The sequence below is a fragment of the Ochlerotatus camptorhynchus genome, unplaced genomic scaffold (genome assembly GCF_037179485.1).
Source record: "Ochlerotatus camptorhynchus isolate MF236.1 unplaced genomic scaffold, CSIRO-AGI_Acam_v1.1 ptg000242l, whole genome shotgun sequence".
Taxonomy (NCBI): domain Eukaryota; kingdom Metazoa; phylum Arthropoda; class Insecta; order Diptera; family Culicidae; genus Ochlerotatus; species Ochlerotatus camptorhynchus.
The window spans coordinates 1,208,603-1,233,755 of record NW_027040732.1 but is presented as its reverse complement, the minus strand read 5'-3'; the positions used below and the strand labels follow the sequence as shown (position 1 = coordinate 1,233,755).

General features: G+C 40.8%; 1 protein-coding gene across 1 annotated transcript; it reads right to left on the bottom strand.

The window, feature by feature from the left end:
* Positions 1-16,991: 16,991 nt before the first annotated feature.
* LOC135704471 (larval/pupal cuticle protein H1C-like) lies at positions 16,992-18,243 on the bottom strand. Its single transcript, XM_065225948.1, has 2 exons — positions 18,164-18,243; positions 16,992-18,058 (listed from the first exon to the last, which is right to left on the bottom strand). The coding sequence occupies exons 1-2, from the start codon at positions 18,173-18,175 to the stop codon at positions 17,018-17,020; spliced, it is 1,053 nt and encodes a 350-aa protein (XP_065082020.1). The 5' UTR covers positions 18,176-18,243; the 3' UTR covers positions 16,992-17,017.
* Positions 18,244-25,153: the final 6,910 nt, after the last annotated feature.

Below are 25,153 nucleotides of genomic sequence, written 5' to 3'. Positions count from 1 at the left end.
CTGGACTGTTGATGGTACATAGGTATAGATACATGAGTTCGTGAGTTGTACGAAGGAAAATAAAATAAAACGGACGGAAAGTTGCTCTCACTACTGCTAGTGCACACGGTTTGAAAACATTGCGAGCATAGTATGCGTGATGCTCGCTCGAAAACCATGGCAACGTAAGTATTATGAGAATGAAGTGGGTTCAGTAGGCAATGAAAGCGCAAGTTTTCGTGCAATGTGTGTTTCTGGTGTTATTCGACTGATAGGTAATGAGTTTTCGATTAAAGGTGGCATATTTTTGCAAAAATAACATGTAAGCAATTTTGAGTTCTGTCAGTATTCAATAGGAATCACATTTCAAATAGTAAAGTTTTTAGAGTTGGATCAGATTGAAGCATTCAGGTTCACATTCACCAACACTGCTACAAGCTTATTGTTGGGCATACCTCAATGGCTACTCTTTCTGGTACGTCCATAAATACCGTCATTTTTGAATGTATAGCTTTTTCAAATTAATGCATATAATGATTTAATTCAAGCATGAATTTTAAATGGTATAGTAATAAAAATAAATTAAATGCGTTACGTAGTTTTTGTTAGCTAATAGTTAATCAACTCAAACATAGGTGTCGATATTCAGCACTCAGCATTAAGCATACATATTGGTGGATATCTTTGCTAAGAGTGTTTTACTTTGCACGTCAAAGTGCGGTTACGTGACTAACCGTTTTAGTGATACATATTAGGTACCAACTTATGCCAAAAGTGTAGAGCTACTATTTTTATATTTGCTGGTCGTATGTCCATTGATGTGACTTGACCTGATGCACAATGCTACATTAGTGGTCCAGAATGCAAATTTAGGAGGAACGATACATTTGACATGGAAGTTGCTAGCCAACAGGCCTTTGTCTTGGTACAAGCATAGAGGTAACTCTAAGACTAGTAGGTCCCGAAGAAACGTGCTCAACTTTTTGGCTCAGCTCTGGTACTATCTTCGGTCCCAAGCTTATCGATGCACCCCTCGAAACATAGAAAAATCCACGAACCCCTCATTTTATCTGTCAAACTTTCATAGCGAATCAAAACAAACATAGTGTAGGACTACACGGAACCTAAAAATTACCCAAAATAAAGTTCTTTTCACTCATCTCCCATGTTTCGTTCAGTAAGCTAATTTTCAGTAAACCACTTATAGTAGTTTGCATTTGACTACGGCGAAAGTAATTATTTACTCGTGAGTATTTTCTACCCAAAATTAAGTTCAATTAACTCAAACTTGAGAATATTTTATATACTCACTAGTAGCTTATTGAACGATAGTCATGAGAAAGTCGAATCTCTCGTTCCGTTTTTGACAACAACAATAAGTGAGAGTGCACTCAAAAAATATTGAAATCTAAATAGTATAAAAGCTACGCTAAATCGCAACTCTCCGTACCGACGCAAAGGTCGGTATTACGGGAGAGAATGCAAACTTAGTATAAAAATGGTTTATGCGTTCCGTAGTAAAAAATTGAAATATACTTACAATGCATAGATACGGTTTATTCGAGAGAATGTATTTTTCGCTTCTTTATTGTATTTATGGTAAATATTATTGTTTTCAAATCAAAATTAAAATTGTCTCAGGGAGGTTTTTAATTATTTTTTAATTACCTTTTCGATGTTCATTAGAATGAACTCGTGCTTACGCAGTCTAGCTGCCCAGCTGATCACATGCGCTGTATAAATCCGCCGGGACGAAGCTCTTCACCAGCACGAAGCTCCGAAGAGAATCCAGATGATCTTTTTGCTATCATTTTAGTAAACACTGATCGAATTCCACTCCGTTATTCAGACTTAGTATAATTTTGACGAAAATTTTAATCGAACCGATGGATAAATTTTGAAAATCCATAAAATGCATAAATTTTCATCTATATTCGTTTTATAATATTTTTGCGTGTGGGATGCAAAACTCAAAATTACCCAAAATTAAGTAAAAAGAATATATATAAAAGGTACTTTTTTCTCTGTGTAGAATTTTGACTAGATTGAGGTACGTTAATCGATTTGCTTGGGACCAATAGGCAAGTCAAGTAGTGTGCCAATTTAAAATCGTTAGGTTCCACCGGTTGGTACAAGTGAATACTAGGGCTTAATCAACTTCGATCAACTTTGCTAGAGAAGATTTTTTTTTGACGATTTAGAGCAAATTTATTTAATTGAATTAGTACAATAGTATCCGTAGAACAAATATTATGCAGCATACAAAGCTCAATTCACAGACAAACAGACATAACACATTGAATATTTCTCACTGTAAAATATCGTCGCTAAAACATTACCGCCATCTGTTGAGTACAGTGTGATGGGTAGTACGCTGAACAGATGGCGGTAGTGTATAAACGTCAAACGCAAGGGAATTGACTATGCGCGTCACAGGTGGCGATACTACCAACTACGATACTATTAAATTGACCGTTAAATGCTTGTTAGATGAACAACTTGCCACTGTTATGTCTGTTTGTAAGTGATCTATCTTTTACATGTATTAGTTTTTGAAAACACTTAAACACTTAATATTTACTAATGTTGGCCTGTGGATCTAAGATTAGGCCCATCGCTAATTATTTTCCGGGGACACCCGGGGGCAAGACAACTCAGATACATTTAAAAATATCATCAAATATTTCTGCACAGGTAATTATATTTTTCCTAAAAATATATTTAATTACCATTCATTTGATATTTTGTTTTTTAAAATCGGTCCAGTGGTTATGATATAAATTTTTTTTTGAAAAATTGATTTTTTGAACCACCCTTACATGGAAATGCTCACCAATGCACAGTGCACAGTGGTTTAAATCGGCATTTTCGTGCGTTTAATTAATAGCTCCTTTATCATGAAATTAAGAGATATGGTGTCTTCAGAGAAGTGTTTCAATATGTTACTGCACTTCTTTTGATGTTTTCAGTTAAAAGATTAATCCCCCTAAAAGTGAGATCGAAAATTTATTTTTTCAACTATTTACGATACAGGGTTGGTGTCTTGGACAAAGTTGTAGAATTTTTTTTTACAAACAACTTTCCCCAAGACGCTTAATTAATATCTATTTTACTTTTCAAGATATAGGGTTACGGTATGTAATGTGGGTCTAGTCCTTTCATTCGGCCTATCACGCAAATAAATAATTAATTAAGGAATATTACACAAAAAATAAGGAAAATATTGATCACTGATGATTGATAAATGTGTACCACACACAAATCAATTTATATCACAACATTTCAATACATTTTCAGCTCTCGTAAGTAATAAAACTGGTTGAGAATATCACTCTGTTCGGAGTTTTTAGCCGCCATGACTTCTAAGGTTAAGATGGGAAGGTTGCACTGACGATCATCAAATGGCCTGATTATGGCATTTATTGAATGGAATTACCTGATAATACACACTAGACGTAAAACTCACAGTTACTGTTTGAATATTTTATGTTTATTTTAATTGTTTAACAACGTTTTCACAAGTAAATCATGGACCCAACTTTAGGGACACATTTCTTTTCTATGTTCCTAACTTTGGCCCATGAAATTCATTTGACAGCATATAGCAATAAGAGTAACGTCAACAATGTGGTTTGCATTTGGATGATAAGGAACGAACAGGAAGGGAGATTTTTTCTGCCAAATCTGTATAATGAACATCACAATGTTTTGATTTAGATATTCTGCGGTCGAAAGACGATAAGCGAAATTTTTAATTTTTAATTTTTAACTTGAGTGATTTAATGTAGTTTTCGTATAATTTTCTCTAAGAAATGTTTTGAGGAATGAAGAGTATTAAGTTAACAGTGATAGTGATAAAAAAAAATACATAAGAAAACGTTACCAAGAGCGTTTTTTTTGAGAATCAAACAGGATAGGACGAAGTTGCATCCATAAATAGACCCAATTTGGGGACAATAGACCGATATTACATACATTTCCCTGGTGAGTTTTTGTCTTAAAAAAAGTAAGTTTTTCAACTTTTTGCGGTTCCTGATAGCAAACGACATGATAAGCATATCTAAGCATACCATTTAGCAGTAGAATATCGTTTGCAGGTAAATTAATTGATGAGTTATGATTAAAAACGTAATCTATGGCTGCATATTAGACCGAGGTTAGGGACGTATACCCTATGACGCTTATTGCCGACGGTCCCTCAAAAATGGTTTTCTCATCATAACTTTTTGGTCTACATTTTTACGGCTTTGCCATGTTCTAGTGAACACCGCATTGCAGTATCTTCTGTAGAAAGAAAGTTATTGAAGGTTTTGTAGATTTTTAGACCATAATTTTTGAACTTGTAACTTAGCAGGGGGCAAAATGGGGCAAAGTACCCATAATGCATCTGAAACTTTAAGAAATTTACTTCAAAATGATAGCAAACGTCTGTGAATGTAAGCGATTGTTGGTAAACTATGATTTAAACAAAATAGTGATAGACGTGCATAAAGGTGCATGCTATTACATCAGAATTGCTGCACGTAGTGTTAGATATATCTTGTATACATGCTACTGTTGAAATCAAGTAAGCCATGACCAGTGATGGAAAAGTTCATCAAAGTTCCCTATGACTCGCGAACTTTTCCCTTGGTGAACTTCGTGAAATATCGCGAACTTTTCCAACACTGGCCATGACCCAAGACTTTAATAATTTTTCTGAGTCCCTTAGCAACCATCGACAAGTGAAGTAAAATAACATTGTTAAATCTTAATTATTTGTTTAACATTGAGTGGTTTGAAAGCTCTATTGTGTACACGAATCACGGTAGCAGTGCCCAGTTTTCAACTGTATAAATGGCCTCCATCGGTATGTAAAATATCTCAATTTGAAATTTGACTGCCTATGTTTTGGAATTTATGCCAAGAACTATTTTTTTTTAAATCATTCTTATATTCCAGTTGAAATCGATAAACATCATCTATTTTCAATATGGAGAGCAGCAGGAAGGAGTTCGGCGATAAAAAAAATCGCAACGTCTTCAAAGAGGTCCTGAAAGATTCAGACATTATGCCGGAAGTTGCTGTGTAGGTTGAAAAGTATACCAAGACCATTTGTGATATTTTTAAAGGCTTTTGATAAAACATAATCGCACAGCTAAATAACAGGGTACTGCTCCACCATTTTAAGAATTTCAAAATACCGTTCAAACTTCCAGCAAACATCCTCAATATGCTTCCTTCGTCATCATCGAGCGTCCCGGCTGGGCGTAAGCCAATGCTATTCAAAAAGTGTAGAGACTCGACTAAAAGAAAGAAAGCAGCATCCATTCGTGAGAACCATCAAGCAGAAGAGCTTGTATTTGCAACGCAGATGAAGCTACGCGAGTCAGGTCAGAAACATGCTGCTGATATGCTCAAAGAGGCTGCGCAGACTACCTCGTCACTGGCAAGCAAAATTGCTAAATCGTGGAAAAGATCATCGAACAATCCATTGTTCGAGTATAACGATGCTGAAGCTTTGGCATTATTTGTTGATGCAAAGCTGTCCAAATCGCAGTACGTTAGAATTCAGCCCGGGGCCAAACAACGAAATGCGAATATATATCCGCCGTACCACCACATTCTAGAAGCGAAAAAAACTGTTATCCGGATGAAAAATATATAGGGGAAATGTAGGTAATGTCGGCCTACATGTCCCTAATTTGGGCCCATCGCTAAAAGTCTGCTATTTATCAATTTTATCTAGATGAACGCGTCATTTGGACGGTACTAATGGATATTTTTGATCGCTATTGAAAATTTAGTCAATTGCTGAATTTATGTATGGGCCCAAATTAGGGACACTTAGGCCGACATTACCTGCATTTCCCCTACAAGGTATGAAAAAATCAAGAAATATATCTGTAACTTGCAAGCACCTGCAATTTGCAAGAAAACATGCAAATTGGTTTGAAAGCAATACGCAGATGTTCAAAAGTTAGTTAAATTTATATAGCTTAAAATAAAGTTTTTTTTCTGTGTTATAGTCAGCGACACATGTGTGGAAGTAAAACTACAGCAGCTTCTTGACCACACGTCGGAGCGAATCATCGATGCAAACGAAGAAACTTTGGATAACTTCACAGATGAGAATCTTCTAAACATCAATTTGACGATCAAGTGGGGGAATGGACGGAAGTACCGGAAATGCTGAGTATAATAAAAAATTCGAGGATGATGACGGTTCAAAAAGCGATGCAAGCATGTTCATTACATCACTAGTTCCCATAGTTGCCGAAACGAATGGGAAGACATACTTTCGAAATCCTCGGGCATCATCAACTCGGCTGTGCCGGCCGATAAGGATACAGATAATGGCCGACCCGCTGAGAAAGAATTTATTGGAGAGCAAATTGAGAAACTGTTGCCAACGGAGTTTACGAAATATGGATGGGACATACGGGCTCGGTACAGTATTTTGTAACTATGGTGGACGGGAAGATTTGTTCTGCACTCACTGGGACAAAATCGTCCCAAAGATGTTTTGTCTACCTAGCAAAGCCTACAGAAATGAATATAGACAAAGTTCGACAGCGTAAAGAGAATGAGACTGCATTTCAGTATGGACTATGTGCTCTGCACGCATGGATTAGATTTTTCGAGTATTTTATGCATATCGACTTGAAACGAAGAAATGGTAGTCCCGCTGAGAGGATAAACAGAAAATGCTTGAACAGAAAAAGAAAATCCAACATCGTTTGAAGGTAGAATTGGGTATGAATGTGGATCAACCACGATCTGGTGGATCTGGAACATCGAATAATGGAAATTTAGCTCGAATTTTTTTTGCGAACGCTAAAGAAGTAGCAGACATTACTAAACTAAATTTCACAGCAATCCAGCGCTGTGGTTCAATTCTCCAATCAATAGGATCAGGTTGCGAAATCGATTCAATATCATTTGACAACTATTGTGTTGAGACAGCTTGTTTGTGAAATTATATCCCTGGTACTATCTACCACCAAGTGTCCATAAAGTTCTTATACATGGGTCTTCCATAATTGACTATTTTATGGTACCAATCGGACAAGTCTCAGAAGAAGCGCAAGAGGCAAGAGGCAAGAAATAAATATTGGAAAAGGTAGGTAAATACAAGCTTCATGATGTAATTATTTTATTGAAATATTTTTACCCATCCAACAGATACCGAGAATTCAACACCCGAAAGCATTCAAGAAGCTACGAATCGTGATATTCTGAAAATTCTACTAGTGTCTTCTGATCCATTGATCACAAGTATTCGAGGATGGCCGAAGAAAATCGAAAAATCACTATCGGAGGACGAGAAAAGCCTTTTGAAAAGTTTTTCTTACGATAGTGAGAATGACAATGAGAACGACAACGAAACCAAAAGCGATGACGACAGCAATTCATGAAATAGGCATGTTGGAAAACATTTATTATCACTTAAATTAAATTAAATTAAATTGAACCCAATTAGCTTGCCGTATTTTTTTACTATAACGAAGAAACAGTTTTAACACGAAACATACCTTCCAAAAGCTTACATTCACAGATATTTGCTATCATTTTGAAGCAAATTTCTTAAAGTTTCAGATGCATCATGGGTACTTTGCCCCATTTTGCCCCCTGCTAAGTTACAAGTTCAAAAATTACAATTCACTTCTTCAATGAACCCCTTATCAACGCTCGGATAGGCTCGATAGACTGGACGATGCTTTTGACTGTTTGTGACGTTGACGATGCTGTTTTCCGGTTTTATGGTGCCATTTTCGATATCATCCACGAATATACTCCTATTCGACGACATTGCCTCCGTGTTCACTACAATCAACCATGGTGGACCACGGAACTTAGGAACCTCCGAAACAGGTGACGGAAAGCAAGGAAACGTCTTTTCAAACAACGGACTGAGGAAAACAGGCGATTACTTCACGACATGGAGGAGCACTACACCAGCCGGTTGAACACAGTTTTCCATGAATATGTATTGCGCATTGAGTCGGAGGCAAAACGGGATCCATCGTCTTTTTGGACCTACGTGAAGAAACTTAGGCGGAATGGCGGTATACCACTCGATGTGTCCTATAAAGAAGCTCGTGCTGACTCCGCGGAAGAAGCTTCTGATCTCTTCGCAAAATTCTTCAAGGATGTTTTTTCGACTACCCCTCCCGCTCATTCTCCGGATGATTGTCGTGACTGGATGAGCAGCATAGCTCATTACAACTTGCATTTGCCGCAGTTGGATGTATCTGTTGAAGAGGTGATGAAAGTTATTTCATATGTAGATCCTTCTAAAGGCCCTGGTCCAGACTGTTTGCCGCCATCGCTCATTAAGAAATTTTCTGCATCTCTCGCTTCACCTGTGTCGATTATCTTCAATCGTTCGCTAGTTAGTGGTGTTTTCCCCACAATGTGGAAGGTTGCGGCCATCACACCTATTCACAAAGCTGGAAACATCCACAACGTTGAAAATTATCGCAGAATTTCGATTCAAAGCTGCCTCCCAAAAGCTCTGGAGAAGATCGTGTATGAGATCGTATATCAAGCGGTTAGGCCAATAATTACCGAACACCAGCACGGCTTCGTGAGGAAACGCTCTACAACAACCAACTTAATGGTGTTTGTCATCTCGCTGATCAACTCCATTGAAAAACGACGACAAGTTGATGCGATCTACGTGGACTTCAGTAAGGCGTTCGATAGGGTTCACATGTGCTTGCAGTAGACAAAATGAGGTGTATGGGATTACCTAATTGGGCCACGAAGTGGCTTCAGTCTTACTTAACTGACCGCTCAGCCTATGTGAGCATTAACGGTGTTAATTCGCCTAGTTTCGAAATACCCTCTGGTGTTCCCCAAGGTAGCCATTTGGGGCCTTTAATTTTCATCCTGTTCGTGAACGATCTGTGTAGTCGACTGTGTTCTTCGAAACTTATGTTCGACGATGACTTAAAGATCTTTCGTTCAATTAAGTCAAGACTTGACTGTTGCGCACTCCAGAAGGATATTGATTCCCTTTTGCGCTGGTGTACATTGAACGGTATGCAGGTTAATGTCACAAAATGCTGCGCAATATTTTTTAGCCGTTCACGAGAGCCCTTACGACATGACATCAGTTAAGGATTTGGGTGTTATCATCGACTCTAAAATCAGATTCAATGAGCACATCTCCATGAAAACTGCTAAAGCATTCGCCACATAAGGTTTCTTGAAACGAAACACAAACGCATTCCAGGACATCTACGCGCTGAAATCACTATACTGTGCTCTCGTCTGCAGTCTTCTAGAGTATGTTGTTTTTGTGTGGGCACCCTTTCACGCTTTTCAAGCTAACAGAATCGAAGCCATTCAGCGAAACTTCGTAAGATACGCTTTACGTGATCTGCCCTGGAACGATTCGGTAAATTTGCCGCCTTACGAAGAACGGTGCAGGCTGATGGACCTGGCCACGTTGGCAGCAAGGAGGAAACTACTTCAGCGACTCTTCGTGTTTGGATTGCTTAACGGTGACGTGGATTGCAACTCTCTTGTGAGCCAAGTCTACATCAATGCTCCTCAAAGAGTTCTACGTAGTTACACGCTTCTGTGGCAACCTACCCATCGGACCAACTATGGATCCAACGAACCGTAGACCTTGTGCTGTCGTGTGTTTAATGAAACGTTTGATGTATATGATTTTAACATTAGTAAGTCTACTTACAGACATAGAATTCGACACCTAGCCTAGAAAATATCTGTACAACATTATGTTGAAGATTTAATTAAATAAAAAAAAAATGTCCAAAGATCACATCTTCTTAGATATTTTGACGTAGGACTATGTCTTTGATTTCTATATGGGGGTACACTTTATGAAAACCGAAAAAGGAACATGTAACAAATTAAGAAAGATTTTGAACGTTAATAACTCAGCTGCCCCTGATTCAATTTAAATAATTTTATCACCAATCGATCAGAAATATGGCTACGCTTCGATAACAATGCTTTTGAATGTTGATTTTCAACAAGAAACTATTGAAAAATTGATGAATGACCAGCATTGTCCAATAGCGTCGAATTAACTAACAAATCCACCAATTACCTACATGCATATGCTGCTTCCCCAGCACAGTCGTCAGAGAGTAGTAAGTAGACGAAACAAGTCGAAGTGGCATTCGCCTTCGATCCTCGGGCGCGTGCGAATAGGGAGGATGGAATTGCGAAATATTTTGCACACTCGCCGTGTACGCAAAAAGAAAAGAGCCAGTGTCGCTACTTGATAGCAAACTACTCATTATGGGAGGAGTCTTTGTAGCTTTTATACCACTTGGTTGCACATCATTCTGCTTTAACCTGAAAAGATATAAAAGAGCGCTGCTGTATGGCATTAGCTCATCATTTCGAAGATTTAGTCCGGTTGTTTGACCATCATTCGCTGCCAGACTGTTGAGCAGTTCAGTCGATTTGAATTCTCTCTAGTTTCGTTCGTTCGTTCGCAAGTCGAATTAGCTCCGCGTTGTATAGTGACGCTCTCGCTGACCCAGCCATGGGTAAGAAATCGCGCGGTAACGCGAGTGCCGGCTTACCGGGAAAACAGACTCTCCCAGGAGACGGCGCGACCACCGAGCCAGCTCAGAAGAAGCAGAAGAAAACCCCATTGCCCGTCCCGACAGGTGTTGCGGACCCGCAGCCGGGGCCTCCCGGAACTAAACGACCCAGACCTGAAGACATCAGCGCCACCGCATCGGCAGCAAAAAAGCTGCTGAGCAACAATCCGTTCTCCGCCCTGCAGAACGGAGCCCAGCCGCAGTCGGACCCTGAGACGGTGCCTAAAAAAGTTAAGTTGCCACCCTTCTATGTGAAGGGCTTCCCTCCCGGGCTATGGGAGCAGCTGGATTTCTACATTAAGCAGGGCCTTCGCTGCATCATTCAACGGTGCACGGAAGGCTACAAACTGATGGTCTCGGCCGAAAATCACTACAACGCAGTCCAGGCCCTCTTGGACAGGATGAAGCTGGAGTACTTCTCCCACGACGTCGAGGCCACCAAGCCGCTGAAAGTGGTGCTGCGCGGGCTCCACGACATGGACACCACCACCTTAATGGACGAGATTAAGGCGAACGGCCTCAAGCCGGTTGAAATCCACAAGATGACCCGCAGCAAGGCCATCAAGTATCGTGACCAGCTCTACTTGGTCCATCTGCAGAAGAACTCCACAACCGTGAAGGATCTCCATACGACACGCACACTGTTCCACATCGTAGTGAAGTGGGAGCGGTATAAGCCAACCCACCGTGGCGTCACCCAGTGCTCGAACTGCCTATTGTTCGGGCACGGCACCAGGAACTGCCGCATGGCCAGCCGCTGCATCAAATGCGGCAAAAACCACAAGATCGACGACTGCGACAGCATCGAGGAAGCCGCTCCCACATGCGCCAACTGCGGTGCCGCCCACAAGGCCACGAGTAAGGCCTGTCCGAAGCGGGCCGAATACGCCGAGATCCGGAAGAAGGCCTCGTCCAACAACCAGCCCGGTCGCAAGAAGGTCCCGGAAAACAACGCGCAGAACTTTCCTCCGTTATCACCGGTCCAACCACGGCCAATTCCAGTGTTGGCGCCGCTCCCGCTCAACCAACAGTTGGCTGCTGCCCAGTCGGCTGCTGCCCAGTCGGCTGCCGCTGCAGTACCCAGTCAAGCCTCCGGCCCATCGACGGATCCCCCTGCTCCGGGATTGGCCGGTACAACCGGTGAAGCTCCAGACGATTCTCCGCTGTCAACGGATGAGATCGTCACACTGTTGGCCCAGGCCATCATCATCAAGCGCACCTGCGCAACAAGAACTCAACAGCTCCAAGCTATCATCTCCTTCGTCGCTAATTATGGACCGTGAACCCATAAAGATCGCCAACTGGAACGCTCGCTCCGTAGGGGCGAAAAACATTGAGCTTGCAGACTTCCTCCGCAAGCACGACATCGACGTGGGCCTTCTCACCGAGACCCACCTCAAGACCGGTGACAGCTTCTGGCTGCCCGACCACAGCATTGTCCGGCTTGATCGCACCAGCTCCAGGGGGGGCGGTGTCGCGGTCATCATCAAGAAAGGCATCAAGTACTGCACCCTACCCCACTACCGCACTTCCATCATCGAGGCCGTCGGCGTAGAGGTGGAAACATCGACCGGAAACATCCGGTTCATCGCCGCCTACTGTCCCCGGCAATGTACCGTTAGCAATGGTACAGCACAGCAGTTCAAGAACGACCTTGCCATCATAACCCGCACCAATGCCCGCTTCGTAATCGGAGGGGACCTGAACGCCCGGCACGAGGCCTGGCGGAACTACCAGCAGAACCAGAACGGCCGCCTGCTATTCGACCATTCCCAGCATGGTCTCTATTCCGTCTGGTTTCCGGACGAACCAACCTTCACATCACCGACGGGCAACCCATCGACGCTGGACCTGTTCTTGGCAAACACCAGATTAGCCAAGCCGGTTGCCGTCAACGACCTGAGTTCGGACCACCAACCGGTGCTGACCGAGCTGGGCTACAACGTGGCCCCTGCACCGTGCCAGCGGAAGGACTACCATCGAGTCAACTGGGTCCAGTTTCGACGCGTGGTCGACCGCCACATCGACGACAACCCACCGCTCGACACAGTGGAGGACATCGACCGGGCCCTGGAGGGTCTCCATCAAGCCATATCCGTGGCTGACGAAGAGTGCGTTCGACGAGTTCCTGTGAGGGGTAAGTTTCAAGCAATTGATTCCCACACCAAACTCTTGATTCGGCTCAGAAATGTTCGTAGACGCCAGTTTCAGCGGACTGGGGATCTGCAGCGTAAATACGAAATGGTCGATCTGAATCGGCAGATCGCTTCCAGAATGGTCTCAATCCGAAACGAGAGTTTCGGGCGGCTCGTTCAGAACCTGGACGACCGTTCCAGACCATTCTGGAAGGTTGCCAAGGTGCTGAAGTCTCACCCCAAGCCCATTCCACCACTTAGAGTCAATGACGAACGGCTTATCACCAACGAAGAGAAGGCCAATGCGATTGGGGAGCACATTGCCCAGTCGCATTTGCTTGGCTCTAAAATCCCAAGTCCACTCGAGAACCAGGTTGCGCAGTGCGTCCTGACGTTAGATGCCTCCCCTTGTGCCGTCCCTCCAGAAGAACGGATTACAGAGGAACAAATTTGCTCAGCGCTGAAATACAGTAAGAACATGAAGGCTCCCGGGTTTGACGGAATATTCAACCTAGCGTTGAAAAATCTCAGCCCGAGGGTGCACTCGCTGCTAGCTGCCACCTTCAACAGATGCTTGGAGCTGCACTACTTTCCAAGCATCTGGAAGGTGGCAAAAAATCATCCCGATCCGCAAACCTGGGAAAGACCCTTCACTACCGTCAAGCTACAGACCGATTAGCCTGCTCTCAGCGCTGAGCAAGCTGTTCGAAAAATTGATCCTCAGCCGACTAAACAAGTTTGTGGAGGAACATGACATTCTTCTTCCGGAACAGTTCGGGTTCCGTAAGGGGCATTCCACCAATCATCAGCTAGTGCGGGTGATGAATAACATCCGGAGTAACAAAGCTGTATCCAAGTCCACAGCCATGGCCTTGTTAGACGTCGAAAAGGCGTTTGACAATGTCTGGCACGACGGACTTATATACAAGCTTTGTAACTCCAACTTTCCACCATACCTTGTGAAAATCACCCGTAACTATCTCCAGCAAAGGTCGTTCAGGGTGTCGTTGAATAGTTCCCTTTCGGGACAATTTCCGATCCCAGCAGGTGTTCCGCAAGGGAGTCTGCTGGGACCACTGCTTTACAGCATCTACACGTCGGACATCCCTCCTCTAGGAGACGGTTGCGTGTTCTTTCTGTTTGCAGATGACACCGCGATAGCCGTCAAAGGTAGGATGCCTCGTGAAATTACGAACAAGCTCCAACGATGCCTTGACACCTTTACTGATTATGCCACCACGTGGAAAATCAAAATCAACGCCTCAAAAACCCAAGCGATCATGTTCCTTCACAGACAATCATTAAAACTTAAACCGTCTCCCTCCTGTACCGTAATAATGGATGGTACAAGGGTCGAGTGGTCCACTGATGTTACTTATCTCGGGATGTTGTTCGATGAGAAGCTCCTGTTCCGCTCGCACATAGAGAAAACCCTAGTTAAGTGCTCCGCCTTGGTTAGGTGTTTGTATCCGCTCATTTGCCGCAGATCCCGCCTCTCAAGGCAAAACAAACTGGCTGTTTACAAACAGATCATAGCCCCCGCGATCTTCTATGCCGCCCCGGTGTGGGAATCGTGCGCTCAGACCCACAGGAACAAAATTCAGGTTGCACAGAATAGAGTGTTGAGGATGATCCTAGATCGTCCATTCGACACAAGAATAGCAGACCTCCATCAAGAGGCAGAAATTCCCAAAGTAGATTCCAAAATTGATGATATGACAACTAAATTTATTCAAAAATGCAATCTTTCTGAACATGCTTTAATAAGCAATTTGTACATAGTAGGTTAAGTGTATATAGTAGAGTAGGTTAGTTTTAAGCTGTAAATAGTAGTATTAAGTAGTTTCTCTTCAAATTCTAAAAACAAAACAAACCAATCCCACCAAGGTGGTCGACCGTGTACTAAGTCTAGGACTAATTCTGTAAAACAAATTTTGAATTTTGCCCATACCTAAAGATGAAGAAAGCAATTAAATCACTTAGTAAAAAATTTATATGGTAATCGTCCAAGTTAAACAAAAATAAAGATCATTTAAACATTTTGCAAAAATGGCATTAGCTCATTTTCGCTTCGGACGGCGTGGTGAACAGCAGCAGCAGTAGGAAAGTGGTGGCAAGTCCACTCCTTCACACCTAACAAGCAACAATTGACTGGTCGTGGCAAAGGAGGAAAAGGTCTGGTAAAGGAGGCGCCAAGCGTCATCGCAAAGTTCTTCGCGATAACCGTCATCGGTCGTCAGGCTCGCCGTGGTGGTGTCAAACGTATCTCCGGTCTGATCTACGAGGTGTGCTGAAGGTGTTCCTGGAAAATGAGGTCCGTGATGCTGTCACCTACACTAAACCCGCCAAGCGTAAGTGGCCATCGATGTCCTCTTCAGTAAAACGGCCCTTTTCAGGGCCATCAAGCTTCAGTAAAGAGTTGGAATAGAATTCATCTGTGCTTGTTTGTCCATATTCAGAACCACAAGCCCCCAACGACCACACAATGCTCTCCAGAGTTGTAATCTTGTAACCAAACATGGAAGCAGGGGTGCAAGTGATTTTGATTGATTCTCTTAATCAACGTTCCATTAAAAAAAATACTACAAATTTGGTACGCCTACAATTCAAAAACGGAAAGAGTTGAGATAATAGATAATTGATCAATTAAAAGAACTAAATGCTCTTCAGATTTATTCCGTCCACTAGCGGTCCTACGTCAAGCTTCCGTTCATGCCCTTAGGCACAGACCCTTCTACTTTTTTTTTATTAAAGATATTTTCAGCTTCGGGCAACTTCTTAGATCATCAACATGAAGTCCTCATGCACACTAGCGCTGCATAGTGCGAGAGTAATGAACTAACCTGCCCAGTGATGGCATGATCATTAGCAAATTGATATTTTTCCACTCTCATACGCTCTCAATATCACGCGTGATATTGGAGCAGAATAACTTGCTTGATATTGATTTTACAAGCTCCTTTGATATTGCGAGACTATTCACAACGTATAAAGTTGAAGCCTCGGTTGAAGCCTCGATTGAAGCGATTGAAGCTGAGAGCTGAATCGACGCAAAAATGATTCCGTTGCACCTCGTTTTCTTAGAAAGATTAGGTATAATAATGCTATCTCTTTTTTATCTTCACCAGTGGCAGAAACGAAGCGACTGCTGCTAGCCATTATGGAAGTTTCTGTTGCCTTCGGCTGTAAAGCAAAAATAATGAAACTCAATCTTACCATAGTTTGGAGAGATTTGCAGGTGTTGGGTTTGTATGCTTGATATTCTGAGCTGCGACATCACAGCTTGCAATATCAACCGCAGTTGTGTGCTTATTGATTTTTGTCTACGTAAATCAAGCGTGATCTTGGCCTTTGGTGAGATTTAATTTTTTGATATTTTTCCAACACTGAACCTGCCCACAATTTGGAAGACCTTGGTCAGCTGAACAACTTCCCCGAAGACGGAATCTTCCTATATAATAGTCAAGATCTCAAGATATATTTTATACTTGCATATTAGTGCCGCATTGGTAGTAAATTCTGAACTACTGTTCTCTAGCCAATCGACCTTGATCAACTGTACAACTTTGCTGAAGACAGTAGCTAGGGTGGCCAACCTTACGACGCATGATTTTTACTAGCATGAAACATCATCCTGAATCTGAAAAGGAAATTTCCTGAAAATCAATTTAATTAGGGAAAGTACTCTAAAGATCAGTATTTACATAATTTATCGCGGAAATAATGCATACTCTTTGGTTAAATGTTAGTTCAATCCCTGCGTGGCCGTCCTACCCCGTCGTCTACAAACGCCTGCTACAACTGCCAGAGGCGATTCAATTTGCTATTTATTGGGAGGAGACCCCCACGAGACAGAGGGAAAGAAGCATCGAGAAAAAAAAACATGACATGCGGATAGCAGCAAATCGGAATATGATTGTCGTTTCATGGCGGTTGGCGTAAAAAAACGAGAATTTTTAATAACTCTTTGAAGGACACTCCTCTGCACGCTGTTATTGGTATCTAGTTATTGCGATCAATTTCAGTCGTGGTGGATTTGTTTTAAGGGCATGTGATATTGTTTGTGACATAGTAGGTGATTTTTTGCTTTTTTTAAATGTATTGTCTTTTTTTACAATCGAAGAATCACTCTCTGGATGGCAAATTCTTTCCCGTTGGATGGAAGGAACATTTGAGAGAGATTCGTTTCTGTGAGTTACTTACTAAACAACAGTCTAATAAATAGGACATTTCATAAGAAAGGAATTTCTAAGGTTTGGACAAAAACTGTTACAAGGGGGAACTTGAGGGGAGGGGGGGGGGGGGGTGCTTAGTGACTCAGTGATCAACGATTTACCAGCCATAATGGGCATGAGTTCCGTCGTAGCTGACATGGGCAACCTCAACAGCTGGGGAGTAGGTCAGGGTCTTGGTGGAGTGAGCTGAAACAACTGGGGCAGCATGAGCGTAGGTCTGGACAGCTGGGGCAGCATGGGCGTAGGTCTGGTAAGCTGGGGCAGCCTGGGCGTAGGTTTGGTAAGCTGGGGCAGCATAGCTGACCTGCTTGGCGACGGCAACTGGGGCAGCATGTGCATAAGTGGCCACAGCTGGGGCGGAGTGGGCGTAGGTGGTGTGCACAGCTGGGGCAGCTTGGGCATAGGTCTGGTAAGCTGGGGCAGCATAGCTGACCTGCTTAGAGACGGTAACTGGGGCAGCATGGGCGTAGGTCTGGTAAGCTGGGGCAGCATAGCTGACCTGCTTAGAGACGGTAACTGGGGCAGCATGGGCGTAGGTCTGGTAAGCTGGGGCAGCATAGCTGACCTGCTTAGAGACGGTAACTGGGGCAGCATGAGCGTAGGTCTGGTAAGCTGGGGCAGCCTGGGCGTAGGTCTGGTAAGCTGGGGCAGCGTGGGCGTAGGTCTGGTAAGCTGGGGCAGCGTAGCTCACCTGCTTAGCGACAACTGGGGCGTGGGAGTAGGTGGCGACAGCTGGGGCAGCATAGGTGGTAGCATAAGCCAGCTTGGGGGCTTCGTTGGTGATGCGGGTGTCGGACTTGCGGACGCTGGAGAAAGCAGTGTCGACGGCCTTGGAGTGATGGGAGATGGTGCCATCATGGCTGCGGATGGTGCTCTCGTGGGTAGATCCAACAGCTGGGGAAGAGTAAGTGAAGGTCTTGGCAACTGGAGCAGCATAGGTGGCAACTGGAGCAGCATGAGCATAGGTCGTGTGGACAGCCGGGGCAGCATAGGTCAAAGCCTTTGCTGGGGCAGCCTGGGACAGGGTGCTGTAGCTCACAGCCGAAGCTGGAGAGTAGTGAGCTGGTGCAGCATACGACACTGGAGCTTCCAGATATCCAGCGCTGGCAACGGCCAACGAAGCCAGGAAAACGACGAACTACAAAAAAATCACACAAAATGTTCAAAATTAGTATCACTCAATTTCCACAACATTATCACTTAATAAGTCCAATAAAATCCACCACAAACACTTTTTTCGCACCTTGAATGCCATTATGCTGATACTGGAAATGGGGTATGTATGTTTACACTGAAGTCACTGTGATCAATGATACTGTTTGGTTGGCGTCGTCCAATATTTATATCAAAAGCTTTTTGCAAACCAAAGCCATCAACTCTGCGACGCTCGGAGCCCGAAAACAATTCAACCTCGGTTGGAATTTTTTTTTGCCTCTGCTCTCAATTGGGTAGGACAACGGCGAAAAGAACACTTCATCCCCATACCTACATACATCCACCTTTACTCACGTTCGAGTAGGTGCGACAATTCGCGAAGACAGCCTCCAAAAGGAGGAAGCACGACGAAACCGATGGGAGTAAAAAACCTATTTTAGCGAAAAGCGATCAACCTAGTGCCAATACGAGAGCAATCGAGAGCGAGAGGGACTTGTAGAAGCCCGGTGGCCGCAAGAGACAAACCCCCCGTCTTCGTCATAGTCGGGGTAAGGCACTTTCGCTTTCGTTTTAGCGAACCGGCATTTTTTGGCATGATCAGCAAAGCAGGATCAGGGGGGTGAGCGGGGGCTCAAAACTTTAACCCGTCCGAACAATAGCGATTATCGCACATAGTAGTTGAAGGATGGCAGTGTGAGCGGAACGGGTTGATGCTCTGAACTTGTCTGTTTGTTTGATCAAAGAGTCGTCGTTATAACGTCAGAACCTGATTAAATTCCGTTGAAACATGAAACCATGACATGGAAGAGTGGCAAAGTTGATTTTGCGACCGATCGTTGTTTGGGTCGCGAATTACGATGTAGGTAGAGTAGGGGTGAACCGTTGTCATTTGATTGATTTCATTCCGAAAGGAGGTTTGGGGGCTTAGAAATGGCACGGATCGCTGGTTGGGTGTCATAATTGATCCAATTGTGCTAGTGGTAGGATGGCGTTTGGATTGTTGCAGTAACAGACAAACAGAAAAATGTGTTTAATGCGATTCAGTGTGTTGGGAATTATTTCGGTGTTTGGTGATTTTGAAGACACGGAACGGAGCGTACTCTCTAGTGACAGAGCATTATCATCCATAGAATGGAGTGATTTTTTTTCGTTTCGCAAGTTTGGTTCGATGTCGCACATTTCGGATACAGTTAAATGTTTTGATTTGTTAAGAAACTTGTCAGAGAGTTTTGAAGTTTCTTATACAATTCTGTTGGAAGGTGTTGCCCCGGAGATGAACCAGCGTCTGGCTGAAAATCTCCTTAATAAAGACAACCAACCAACCAACCAAGGTGTTGCCACTGACGAGTGAATTCAAAATCAACTGTGCGTCAACTTAACCGTGGAAGTGCTCTAAGAACAGCGCGTTAGATCTGCTCAAACAAAAAGCTAATATGCTGTTGAAGAACGACCAACCTAAGTGTCGTGTCACCCATGTCTATCTTTTCCATTCAAAATTGGTCAGTGCTTCTAGCTGGAATGCAACCAAGTAACCAATAAGTCAGATATTTCGCCTTTTTGCAATGCAAGGCTGATATACAGATAATATATGGCATTCTAACTTTATATTAGCGCGCTTATTAAACATTTTGTGTTGCTTGAGCAGCTCCGGAAAATGTTCCTATTGAGCATTTCCAGGTCAAATATAAAAAAATATAAAGACTCTACCATCTCCGATTTGCATGGAACTTTGCATGTTTCTTATGGTCTGTTGTATTTTTCGTCATTTTTCAGTTACGATTTCTTGAAATTATCATGTTAAGAAATTTCTAGTCTAGGATCAGAAATTGAAATAAGACAGTAATGTAACGATATGTATCAATGGAGACGCAGGGTAATCTAGCGTATTGGAGTAATGAGCGAAATTTTTAAACATGATAATTTCAAAAAATCGTAACTCAAAAACGATGAAAAATTCTTAGCTAATTTATTGATATGTTGTGATGAAAAGCCTAAATTTTCAAAGAAAAATATAACAGCGTGTTACGCCCATTGCACACTGGGCCAAGAGCAAAATTAATTACTTCGAAACGAAGCATTTTCGCGTATTGGTGTCTTGGGCAAAGTTTCTCATCATAATAAGGACCATCTATTGACATAAACAAATAGTTCAAAACTCTTCCGCAAAGATGGCGCCACAATTTAACTTCTTTCTCTGACGTTTTGGAGACTTGATGTCTTCAGCAAAGTTGTTTATCTTGACAAAATAAACAACTATTTTCAAGACGTACAATTTCCTCCGCCTACTGGGTTCTGAGTTATATTATATACCAAAAAATTTGAAAATATGTTTTTTTCTTTCTGTTTCGTTTTTTGTTGTTGCTTGCATCAATTAAATAACCTTTGTAAAGAAAAATACTGGTTTAAGTTTCAAATTTTAAAGATATTCTTGAAAAAAACGACAAAAACAACAATTTTTGAACTTTAATAGGGTAAATGTCGGCTTCAGCACCCATTGACTGTTTTCGGCAACCAAAATTTAAACGTTAATTTCACTATGTTTTCCCATCAACACACTTCCCTGAATGTATCCAAACGATTCTTTAGTCTTTCAGCTTCAATCTGATTATATGTGTACGTCTGAGCAGTCCTGTTATGGCAGATTTTTCTTCAAATGAAGCATACGTATTCTAAAATGGGGTTGATTTCAAGTTGCCGATAATAGAACAGCTGGTTAACACGCGGTTCTAATGGGAAGGTTGCCGAAGAAAACGAGGCTGCCGACAATAGTCACACTCACCTGAGAAGTTTGGAGCGTTGTAAAAACGCTTTCAAACAGTTTTGAAGAATTCTGTCGATTAAAATGGATAGAGAAGCAAGCAGCAGATGAATGTAAAACAACAGACACGTCATATATGTGCGTGACGCTGAGAAAATGCTAATAGAAGGGTGGACACTGCTTAGATTGACGAGAATACGTAAATTCCCCTATGTCCGAAAGCGCAAAAAATTGCAATTTGACATTTTCAGCAAAAATTAAGCAATACTCGATAAACAAAACATCAAAATTTGAGAGAGGTATATTTTGGTGTTCTTTAGATTTCTTCATTTTAGTGGAACATGTTTTTTCAATAACATTAATGAAATGGCGTTTTGAATTCTGACGACTTAGGCAAAGTTGTTTATCTTGATAAAATAAACAACTCTTCTTAAGACGTCAAAACTCCACAGCCTACTGTTTTTGAGTTATATGGAATTACAGAAAAATGTGAAAATAATGGGGTTTATTTTAAATATATTGATTAAATGCATATATCACGAAAACAGTAGGCTGTGGAGTTTTGACGTCTTTAGAAGAGTTGTTAATTTTATCAAGATTAACAACTTTGCTCCAGTCGTCAAGTCTTCAAAACGCCATGTCAATGCCTTAAAAAGATATTTTTTTCTGAAAATTATTTTTAAAAACCTTTCATTTGATATTTTCATCATTCAAATCGGTTTAGTGGTTCAAAAGCTATAATTTAAAAAAAATGTCATTTTTGGAAAAACACATAGAAAAAAAATCGATTTTTTGACCACTCTTACATAGAAATGGTCACCCTAATGAGAAAATTAAAAAAAAAATTACGGGTCTAATGTTTTTCGATAAGGAACAAAACTACCAATTGTTACGAAATTCTGAGAACCACTCTATCGTTTTGCTATGGAATGGCTGTATAATTATAATAAAAAAAGTTTTTTTTAAGAAAAATTCAAACGGCTGATGCGGGAATCATACCCTCATTTAGTGGCACACACACAGTTAACCTAAAATACGGTAACTTCATTAACTGCATGACCACTATGTCAACTTGAACGTGATTAATCCACAATGTCAAAGAATAGTTTTGCTATGTAGCTCAATTGGAAGCGTTAATGATTCTGAATGCTAGAATTTAATTTTTTTTCCTATGTTCCAGATCATGAACATATTTTCCTATGAGATCTTCACATGATATCTTTGACCATTTATCAAGAGTTCCCTTTGAATCATCCTAGAATCTCATCATACTGCTTTTCTGAGCTCCCCTACAATAATATTGGTAATCTCCGAACTTTTTCAATAACATTCTAGGCGTTTGATGCAGACCACTCTTAGTGCGTATTCTCTCTAGAAATCTCTTAGAAATTGCTCTACAAAACCATAATGCACTCAAACTAGTAATAATTCCCGAGATTTCGCCTATTTTTATTTCGAAGTTTCTCTAGAAAATTCTCTTGGAATTTTCTTCATAATTTCCTTGGTACACCCTTCAGAATTACCTTAAGCCTTTTCTCAGACTTACTTACTTACTTATTTAACGGGTGTCCAATAAAAAATGAGAATGAGTTCAGTGCCGTTCAGCGCTCTTGTGAGAGCATCGCGACTTAGTTGCGTCGTACGGCTGACCAGGGCCCCTTCTCCAATATTCATTGACGTTTTTTTGAAGAATAAATATTATGTTTTAAATTTTTTTCTGGCCTAAAAACTGAAGATCTAATATTTAGCAATACCAGCGCCGGCCGTGTCCGAATGCAGGTCCAATAGGGAATGGGAAGGAATGTGTTGACGTGATACTCGCTGTGAAGGAAACCGAGAAATCCTCTGCGCTTCCACGAGAAATCACTGGGATGTTGGATGTGGGGAAAGGTTTGCAGCAGCAGGGATCGTTTTTGGTAAACTAATGCTGATTGTAGTGATTTATAATAGGTACATAAACACAAAAACGCACGCATACACACGCACACACACCCACTCGTGAGTATAAACAGATTATAAAATGATATTTAATTGAACTTTAACTTTATTTTAACTTAACTTTAACATAACCTCAACTTAACTTTAACTTAACTTTTACTTAACTTTAACATAAATTCAACTTAACTTTAACTTAACTTTAACTTAACTTTGACTTAACTTTGACTTAACTTTAACATAAATTCAACTTAACTTAACTTAACTTTAAGTTAACTTTAACTTAACTTTAACTTAACTTTAACTAAACTTTAACTTAACTTTAACTTAACTTTAACTTAACTTTAACTTAACTTTAACTTAACTTTAACTTAACTTTAACTTAACTTTAACTTAACTTTAACTTAACTTTAACTTAACTTTAACTTAACTTTAACTTAACTTTAACTTAACTTTAACTTAACTTTAACTTAACTTTAACTTAACTTTAACTTAACTTTAACTTAACTTTAACTTAACTTTAACTTAACTTTATCTTAACATTAACTTAAATTTAACTTAACTTAAATTAACTTAACTTAACTTTAAGTTAACTTTAACTTAACTTTAACCTAATTCTCTTTTCAGAAAGCGAGTAATGGCGCTATAACCATATGCCATATAGGGCTAGGACAAGAGTTAGTGCTCAGGTCCCAACCGCTAGAAGAAAATGGTAGCGAGCAAGGGCGCTATAACCTAGGCGAATACAGCATTCCCTCCGTATAGGTTACGTCCGCACACCGCTCTCTGTTGTCCTTCGACTGAGGTCGGCTGGATCGATTGAGGGATGGCAGTGGGTTGGCGGTGCCGTCCACGCTTGTACGGAGGGAGGACTGTACGCTCGAACACAAGGGGTAAATACCTGTGTTCCATCCCAGGAGATCGGACAACCAAGGAGTGTACATTAACTTTCTTAGCTCTGTCACTCCCAACGATTTATAAAGCCTTTTTTCAAATCCTGCATACGGAGCGGTTGGTACGGTATGTCCCCGCTCTTTGATTACCTGTGGATTAAATGTTAACCACTGTCTATACTTATTAAGTAGACATGGTAAACATTCACTTCCACAAAAATTAACTAAACGCTACACAGTAGGCCTGGCCGCTTTATTGTTTGTTTCACATCCTTGATGTGCAGCAGGCATTAATAATGACAAGAAAAATGATAGATGTATCATTTTCCAGGATTCTTTCAAGTACTGGCTGTGTATGTGTGTAGACTAGACTTTAACTTAACTTTAACCTAACTTTAACTTAACTTTAACTTAACTTTAACTTAACTTTAACTTAACTTTAACTTAACTTTAACTTAACTTTAACTTAACTTTAACTTAACTTTAACTTAACTTTAACTTAACTTTAACTTAACTTTAACTTAACTTTAACTTAACTTTAACTTAACTTTAACTTAACTTTAACTTAACTTTAACTTAACTTTAACTTAACTTTAACTTAACTTTAACTTAACTTTAACTTAACTTTAACTTAACTTTAACTTAACTTTAACGTAACTTTAACTTAACTTTAACTTAACTTTAACTTAACTTTAACTTAACTTTATTTTAACTTTAACTTAACTTTAACTTAACTTTAACTTAACTTTAACTTATCTTTAACTTAACATTAACTTAACTTTAACTTAACTTTAACTTAACTTTAACTTAACTTTAATTTAATTTTAACTTAGCTTTAACTTAACTTTAACTTAACTTTAACTTTACTATAACTTAACTTTAACTTAACTTTAACTTAGCTTTAACTTATCTTTAACTTAACTTTAACTTAACTTTAACTAAACTTTAACTTAACTTTAACTTTATAAAGGAAGTGTAAAAGAGAAAGAGATATCGCAAAAAATTCTCTCTATAATACCTGTAGCTCACAAATCGTCCTTGAAGTTGGCAGAATTTTCCTGAAGTTTATAGCGCTTCCCTGAAGTTCGAAGCACATCTTTAAAGTTCGAAGAATTTTCCTGAACTGAGATCAATGAACTTTTCTGAAGGTTGTTAAACTTCTCTGATTCTTTTGAGAAACGTCACCAGCTAAGTACGGCACACAAACATTTCAGATACCTACTAACTCCTTCATTGAACTCTGATAAAAATATTTCAACAAACGTCGGTACTAAATTGACGTGATTTTTTTTTAACAGAATCGCTTTTCGAATCTTAACAAGCGCACTCTCTATTTTCTTCGAGAGATTCAAAAAACACTCGAAACAGGCAGAAAATCAATGCCTATTATGATTACGTGGCTGTCTTGGACTGTCCTGCTCGTTTATTTCTCTTTTACTCTTATGAGGGAAGAGACATCAAACAAGAAGTTGTTCTAGCAACAAATATTAAT